Here is an 8,288-nt window from a genome sequence, read left to right as displayed (position 1 = left end):
GCAATGAAATCTGTAGATGCCCAAACTAGGTACTGGAGTAGATATTTATCAGTTGGAATATTTTTAATGTACATTAGTCATTAGAAGTGCAGACAGGCTGGAGACAGCTCAGTTTAGAGCACTGCTTTAACTGAGGACCCACACAGTAGCTGACGTCTCTAGTTCCAGCTCCAGGGGATCCTATGCCTGACATTACAGGCAAAACAGTCAACTAAGTACTGACAAAAGCTGTGTGAGGTCTTTTGGTTCATAAGCCTGATTGTGTGCCTCCCCTAAACCTTGTTCATCTTGGGCACATGACCCATCTAAAAACGGGAGAGAGCAGGAAGCAGAGCATGGTGATGGGTGTATGCCTTTCCTCAGAGCCTAGTCTGCATAGTGGGACCCTGATATGTTTTTAAGAGTGCTAGCACTGGAGGACTAGAGTGAAGACTGCCTCTTACTCCTGTTTACCCTTTGACCCAGCATGAAGCTAAGGCCAATTTTAACATTTGATGGGGGCTGGCCTCAAAGTTGTCATTCTCCTGCCTCAGCATCAGCGTGCCAGGATTATAGGTATGAAGTATCTATCATGCACCTGCCCATCACTTTTTTAGTACAGGGAATCCTGCCTCAGCCAGCTTCCTGAATATAGGAATTATTGGCATGAGACACCATGCTGGGTTCAAAATATATCGGATAGCACACAAATATGTAGCTCAGGTGTGTTCTCAGATCCCCACATCTATCACTCTGAGTAAATTAACGTTACAGCTGGCTGCTCAGCCGTAGAACACCATCTTTGGGCAGTACTGGATTTCATGTTAGCTCTGAACAAAATCCTGATTATACTAATTACCTAGCGCATCCCTTTCCCGAGGAAGCCAATCCAAACCATCCTCTACCAGTCCTCTATCAAGTAAAGTTTATAATTCACATTTCAGAAGTGGGGATTCTCACAAATGAGGCTTCAGAGCATGTTGTGGTTCATAAGCCCTCGTGAACTAGCTAACTGAAGCTGGTATTTCATTAATGTTCCTGCTTCCAGCCTGAGCCACTACATCCACTATGCAGTGCAGGGTGTCAGACATGCCAATTGAAGTAAATCCTTAGGCTGTTAGATTTGAGACAGGATCTGGAGCTCACTATGTAGACCATGATGGCCTCAGAGATCCTCCTGCCTCTGACTCCTTCCAAAGATGTTTACACTGCATTTTCAAACTATACGTCTTAAAATATAAATCACAAACTAAGTACCACCCAGTGACAGGCCGTGGGTTTGACACCACAAAGAAAAATAAAATTCAAGTGTATAAGTCACCAGGTTACTCAAAAAAATTTCTTCTCCAGCAGAGGATCAAACCAGGGCTTCTTTACACTTGCAAAGCAATGCCCTACTACTGAGTATCTATCCACTTTGCATCTTTTCAGACAGCCGCAGTTCCCTAGGCAGGTCTTGGAGTATTCTCTTGCCACAGCTGGAATTACAAGCCTGGCACATCACCAATTCATAAGAAAAATCCATAGCCCCACAGCATTACTTAACAATAAAAATCAGATAGGGTAGTAGCGGTGCACACTTTTAATCCCAGCACCCAGGAGGCTGAGACACACGGTTCCAGACCAGCCTGGCCTAAAATGTGAGTTCTAAGAGAGGCAAGGTTACACAGAGATCTTGTCTTGAAATACCAAAACCAAGGAACAAAAAAACACCCAGAAAGCAGTTTTACAAAGGGGAAGTAAGATTTCAATCATGTTGAAGAGAACTAGGAATGACAAGGGTCATTTCATACAGCAAAACCCTTTACCTTGCTATAAAGTTAGACAAATTTCCTAGGGAGTGGTACCACCCAAATAACAAGCCTCCACCCTCCCTTTCCTGCCCAACATACAGGCAGACCTGAGAATCCAGCCTTAAATTTTAGTTATCTAAAATAAAAGACAGATAATTACAAGGTTTTCACAAAAATTAGACCAGTGTAAATAACAAACATTTATTGGTGTCACTTATGGTAGAAAAAAGTTCCTACACCAGATGTGCATGACCCAACTGTTAAATAGAACATTTCCAAGGTGAAATATTGTAAATACTGGACTCAGGAACTTTCGGTAGGAGAAAATTGAGAGTACTTATAAGTCTCGAATGTAATTTTCTCCTAACGAAAGTTCCTGAGTCCAGTATTTACAATATTACAATATTTACAGTAAATTACAATTATTACAGCCCTTGCAGATCAGTGCGCCTACAACTCGTCTTTCTCTGATGTATCTTCCTCACCAGTTGGGGGAGGGCCTGCACTTCCATAGAGTTTGCTAATAATAGGCTGAACAATTTCTTCTAGCTCCTTCTTTTTAGCTTTAAAGTCTTCAATGTCGGCATCCTGGTGGCTTTCCAGCCACTCAATCTTTTCCTCTACAGCTTTTTCCATGGTTTCTTTGTCTTCAGAGGAAAGTTTACCTCCCAGCTTTTCTTTGTCTCCAATCTGGTTCTTGAGAGAGTAGGCATAGCTTTCTAGTTCGTTCCTGGTGTCAATGCGCTCTTTGAGCTTCTTGTCTTCCTCAGCAAACTTCTCAGCATCGTTAACCATTCTTTCGATTTCTTCAGGTGTCAGGCGATTTTGGTCATTGGTAATTGTGATTTTGTTTTTGTTTCCTGTACCTTTGTCTTCAGCTGTCACTCGAAGAATACCATTAACATCTATCTCAAAGGTGACTTCAATCTGCGGTACCCCACGGGGAGCTGGAGGAATTCCAGTCAGATCAAATGTACCCAGCAGATGGTTGTCTTTTGTTAGGGGTCGTTCACCTAGAGTAATAACAGGAAAAACTTGTTATTGACGAGCCTAGTGCACTGGTATCCTTATACTTCAACCTGTTAGAATGTAGGGGTATGGGGAGAGGAGCAAAGACTACTACTATTAACCAAATTCCATTTCAAAAGCCAGTGGACAAGAATGTTAGGTAGAGAATCTAAAATTCAGCACTAAGCAACCTCTTCACATTTGAATTACAGAAGATACTTCTTTCCCTGGGCATTTAACAATGTTTCATTAGATCCTAAGTCACACTCTTTCAAAGCTTACAGTATTTATGAATGTAAGTAATTACCTTCATAGACCTTGATTGTTACAGTTGGCTGGTTATCAGAAGCTGTGGAAAAGATCTGAGACTTCTTGGTGGGTACCACAGTGTTCCTTGGAATCAGTTTGGTCATGACGCCTCCCACAGTTTCAATACCAAGTGTAAGGGGACATACATCAAGCAGTACCAGATCACCTGGCAAAGGAAAATCAATCAGGTTAGGTTCTGATTAGAGTCCTAAGAGCACTGCCATTTGCCCAGGTTCTAACCATAAACACTTTAGGGCAAATGAATAGCTGCTAATGATTTTAACTAAACCTGATCCAAGTCTTATCATCACTGTACCTTGATCAGCTATGTGGCCCCACTGTTCCTACCCTACTGCTTTCTGTTTCAACAGCTGATCATAGTCTTCCCATCAAACTACTCAAACAAGTGAAAGATGCAGTGACCTACCTGTATCTTGATCACCAGAGAGGACACCAGCCTGGACAGCAGCACCATATGCTACAGCCTCATCAGGGTTTATACCACGGGATGGCTCCTTGCCGTTGAAGAACTCTTTCACCAGCTGCTGAATCTTTGGAATTCGAGTAGATCCACCAACAAGAACAATTTCATCAATATCAGATTTCTTCAAATCAGAGTCTTCCAACACTTTCTGGACTGGCTTCATGGTAGATCGGAACAGGTCCTGGCCAAAAAAAAAAAAAGGCATGATTACTATGGTGCCACTGTACACCTTGACGCTGTTTAGCTGCTCTGTGTTCAGGGATCTATATAGTCTACAGATCTATAGAGTCTACAACCTAAGCAGATCTCATTAACACCGACAAAGAGCATACCATGTTCAGCTCCTCAAATTTGGCCCGAGTCAGGGTTTCAGAGAAGTCTTCTCCTTCAAAGAAGGATTCAATTTCAATCCTTGCTTGATGCTGAGAAGACAGGGCTCGCTTAGCCTTTTCCACCTCACGCCGAAGTTTCTGCACAGCTCTGTTGTCTTTCCTAACATCTTTCCCAGTTTTCTTCTTGTACAGCTTGATGAAGTGCTCCATAACCCGCTGATCAAAGTCTTCCCCACCAAGATGAGTATCTCCATTAGTGGCCACCACTTCGAAGACACCATTGTCAATGGTCAGAAGAGACACATCGAAGGTTCCGCCACCCAGGTCAAACACAAGGATGTTCTTCTCTCCCTCCCTCTTGTCCAGGCCGTATGCAATAGCAGCTGCTGTGCTGTAAGAATGAAAAAAGAGGGGAAAATCTTAGTCAGGTGCACTTTCCCCCCACTTAGCAAAGAGCCTGGCCAGGAGTCCAACACTTACGGCTCATTGATGATCCTCATGACATTCAGTCCAGCAATGGTGCCAGCATCTTTGGTTGCTTGCCGCTGGGCATCATTGAAGTAGGCTGGTACAGTAACAACTGCATGGGTAACCTAGGAAGACAACAAAGATAATTTAAGTATACTCTGTTACTTCCCTGTCTTATCAACTACAGTCAGTTTCTAAGCCAGCTTACTGATAAGGGCACAAACCATACACATTTATAACAACAGAATTAAATGGTAACTGGTGAAAACTGACTAGCATTTATTTAGCTTGACCTCCCACAAAGCGCTACATCATTAACCCTGACAAAAGCTGTTACCAGTTGGATTTAAATTTTAAACCAGGAAGGCTTCCTAGGTAAGCCAACAGGAGGAGCAACTGCAATCTTCAACACTTAGCATCGTTCCACACATGTATTTACCTTCTTTCCCAAATATGCTTCAGCTGTTTCTTTCATCTTAGTAAGAACCATGGCAGAAATTTCCTCTGGGGCAAATGTCTTGGTTTGCCCACCTCCAATATCAACTTGAATGTATGGCTTGGTTTTCTTCTCAACCACCTGGAGTACGGAATGATTGAAAGGTAACTTCCCCAAAGCTCAAATAATGGCACTACAAAAAAACCACCATTTTCTCTCCCCCACAGCTTGATTCATTTTGCTCCCTTAGGAAGATCTTGACTAAACTAAGAACCGCTGTGCTGTGACAGAGCGCCAGATTTGGTCTGTCTTTCAACTTTTAGACACTGTAACACTGTGTTACGTTTTATGATACTAAAAACGACAACATCTAAAACCGTTACATAAACCCCTACCACATCCTTTTAGCCGTTTGAGTGTATTTTTTTCCGTCTAGTCGCAACCCTTTATTCCCACCACCCTAGCCGCCCCCTTCAACGTGGAAACAAAAAAACCAAACCCGTATCGGACCTTGAAAGGCAAGAACTTGATGTCCTGCTGCACCGAGGGGTCATTCCAAGTGCGTCCGATGAGGCGCTTGGCGTCGAAGACCGTGTTCTCGGGATTGGAGGTTAGCTGGTTCTTGGCCGCGTCGCCAATCAGACGCTCGCCTTCGGGAGTGAAGGCCACATACGACGGCGTGATGCGGTTGCCCTGATCGTTGGCTATGATCTCCACGCGGCCGTTCTTGAACACTCCGACGCTGACGGAAAAACCCCACAGAAAAGGAAATCGGCACCTCACTTTCTCACGCCAGGCCAAGGCCACGCCCCACTCTCCCGCACCTCAAAACGCCACTTACCAGGAGTAGGTGGTCCCCAAGTCGATGCCGACCACCGTGCCCACATCCTCTTTCTTATCCTCCTCCTCGGCCCGCACCGCGCAGAGCAGCAGCAGCGCCGCCGCCACCACAGTGAACTTCATCTTGCCGGCGCTGTGGACCAGTCGCTCAGCGGTCGCTCGGGAGTCGCGGACGTGCAGCAACAGGCTGTAGCCTCGCAGCGCGACGACGTTCCGATTCGGAGTCGGGAGGAGCCGCGAAGCAGGCTCAGCGAAGGCCTGGAAGAAGCAGGCCGCGGCGCTCAACTCTCACGCCCACGGACACCCGGAGCCGATCTCTGTGTTGTCTGGCCAGTGTGGAGCATGCTGTCGCCGACTCGGCTTATATACCCTGCCCCCAGCCCCGTCGTGGAGGCCTCCGATTGGTGAAGGCGCTTCTCGTTGGAGGCCGCTGATTGGTCCATGACACCAAGCTGGCCGCCGCCGATTCGAAGCGGCCTCCTCCGCAACTCACGTCACTGCTACGCCCCCCGGGCTGACTCATTGGCTATTGCTCGGTCTAAACAACCGCCAATGAGAGGCTGCATCCGCCCTGTGCGTTGGTCCTATTGGCTCAGCAGCTGCCTGTCCCTCGGGTGACCTCTCACCCCGAGACCGTTTCCGCCGGTAACCGTCCAGGTCCTCCCCTCACGCCGGGCCCCGGGGGACTGGTGCAGGTTCTGCGTGTCAGTTCCCCCGGGGCGGTGGGACTTAGTTCCTCCCCACTGTGTCCCTCGCTCCAAGGCACTGCGCAGCCTTTTCTCCTCCTGGCTTCCCTCTGGACCCGAGATGCCCCGGCTCCGCGAAGATGCTGTGGTCGCCTGGGAACAGTTTCTCTGCCCTTCCCAGCCTCCACACCTTCTCAGGTGTCCGAGCGTCCAGGCCCAAGTCTCGAGCTGTGCCTGGTCTGGGTCCCGCCTCGCAGCTCTGTTCAGCTAACTACTTTCCCTTCACCCCCAGGCCATCTGCATCTGTCTATCACGCCTTCCCAGTTTCCCTTTTCCCGGGGTTAAGTCCCAGGACCGGCTGGCCAATTGCTCCCTGGTCTTGAGTCCGCTTTAAGCTGAAGTTGTTCTATGAATAGTCGAGCGAGCACTTTCCACCCTAGGATGTATCTTTTCTCTCTCTCTCTCTCTCTCTCTCTCTCTCTCTCTCTGTCTCTCTCTCGCAGGTCCTTTCTTAACCCTTTTGACACCATCCTACCCTGACTGATATGCTAAAGGCATTTAGCATCCAAAAAAAAAAAAAAAAAAAGGCTTCCTGATGCTTTACTATTGTGTAATAATAGTATGTTGCAAAAAATAATAACAAAACTACTACTTAAGCTTATCATGTACTTATTGTTTATTTAGTTTTGAGACAGGGCATTGTACACAGGCTCAAACTAGTCTTGAACTATTATTGTTTTTCATGTGTCATTTAGTCCTTCGCTTAATTCTTGATAGGTTTTCCCCATTTTCCAGAAGAGAACATGAGGGGGAAAAGTGGTTAAATAGAATAGTCGTTTATCTGATGAGTGGTGGAGGTGGAATTGGTAACCTAGTTGATTTTACTCCGTAGCTTATGCTATTGACTTTTCTCTCTTTTTTTAATAAGAGAGAGATTCATATAGTCCAGGCTAGCCTCAAACATGTAACAAATGACTTTGAACTCCTGAACCTTCTGCCTATACCTCCTAGGTGCTGGGATTAATAGGCATAGGCATACATTATCACCCCTAGTTGAGTCATGAACCCAAGAATCTGTGCATGCTAGGCAACTGATGTACATCCGCTGGGCTGGAGCTCTTAGACCTACTGTCTCTGCCACCCTGTGCTTATTACATACATGATTAGAGAAGATGCTTAGGACATTGTCACGGGCAGGAAACAACTCCAGCATTCCTACTAAAGGTATTCTGAGCTTCATAGGTACACTGTTCAGATTCTACTGAGACATCACACACAGTTGACTAAAGTTGTCAAGCCTGTGTGTGAGTCAGTGTTCAGGAATTTTCTCCTTTCTTGTTCCTCAAAGTTATGTTGGTGACTCAGTCAGCTCCATCCTTTCTTTCCATAGAGGTTGGTTGCATCATATGCCTCTTCATCTAGGCTTGTAACACTGTCATGACACTGTTTTCCCCTGGGTTACATCAGTCCAGTATCAAGAGAGAATCACTCAGCCCGGTTTACTGCTGCCGTCTTTAATCCCAGGTCCTCTGAAAGAGCAGCTGGTGCTCTTAACCACCAAGCATCTTTGCGGACACACTTGTCTTGAATTTCAAAGAAGACTACCACTGGGGATGTGGTTCATCATTTTTTTTTTTTTTGGTTTTTCGAGACAGGGTTTCTCTGTGGTTTTGGAGCCTTGTGGTTCATCATTTTAATATCAGCACTGGGAAGGCAGAGGCAGGAGGATCTCTGTGAGTTCAAGGCCAGCCTGTTCTAAATAGTTCCAGGACAGCCAGAGATGCTTATTGAGACCCTATCTCAAATCAAACCCAAAACACCACCTATTATTTGGCCACATGACAGCCTCGACAGCTTTGTGAAGTTTCAAGCACATCTGTATCACAGTCTATTTCCACTAAAATACAAAACTCGATTTCATGTCGGGTGGCGGTGGCGCACGCCTTTAACCCC

General features: G+C 46.0%; 1 protein-coding gene across 2 annotated transcripts; it reads right to left on the bottom strand.

Annotated features, from left to right (window-relative positions):
- Nucleotides 1–1,959: 1,959 nt before the first annotated feature.
- Nucleotides 1,960–6,004, bottom strand: Hspa5 (heat shock protein family A (Hsp70) member 5). Of its 2 annotated transcripts, none has more exons than XM_041674071.1 (9): nucleotides 5,651–6,004; nucleotides 5,320–5,551; nucleotides 4,813–4,950; nucleotides 4,386–4,498; nucleotides 3,906–4,296; nucleotides 3,517–3,754; nucleotides 3,088–3,255; nucleotides 2,180–2,785; nucleotides 1,960–2,062 (listed from the first exon to the last, which is right to left on the bottom strand). In XM_041674071.1, exons 1-8 carry the CDS (start codon nucleotides 5,770–5,772, stop codon nucleotides 2,223–2,225), a joined length of 1,965 nt encoding a protein of 654 aa, XP_041530005.1. In that variant the 5' UTR covers nucleotides 5,773–6,004; the 3' UTR covers nucleotides 1,960–2,062; nucleotides 2,180–2,222. The 2 variants fall into 2 exon arrangements, with proteins under 2 accessions (XP_041530005.1, XP_041530004.1); XM_041674070.1 differs by having other exon boundaries at nucleotides 1,960–2,068; nucleotides 2,190–2,785.
- Between the last annotated feature and the right edge of the window lie 2,284 nt (nucleotides 6,005–8,288).

Source organism: Microtus oregoni, unplaced genomic scaffold, assembly GCF_018167655.1.
Source record: "Microtus oregoni isolate MIOR12 unplaced genomic scaffold, Mior012 000025F_ref0000491, whole genome shotgun sequence".
Taxonomy (NCBI): Eukaryota; Metazoa; Chordata; class Mammalia; order Rodentia; family Cricetidae; genus Microtus; species Microtus oregoni.
Note: the sequence above shows the minus strand (reverse complement) of the source record. Positions and strands in the feature narration are given on the sequence as shown.

Coding starts and splice junctions, on each gene's coding strand:
- Hspa5 (XM_041674071.1), bottom strand. CDS start 5,772: ATGAAGTTCACTGTGGTGGCGGCGGCGCTGCTGCTGCTCTGCGCGGTG. Junction 4,499..4,812: donor AAGCATATTTGGGAAAGAAG/GTAAATACATGT, acceptor TTGTCTTCCTAG/GTTACCCATGCAGTTGTTAC. Junction 2,786..3,087: donor AACAATCAAGGTCTATGAAG/GTAATTACTTAC, acceptor TTATTACTCTAG/GTGAACGACCCCTAACAAAA.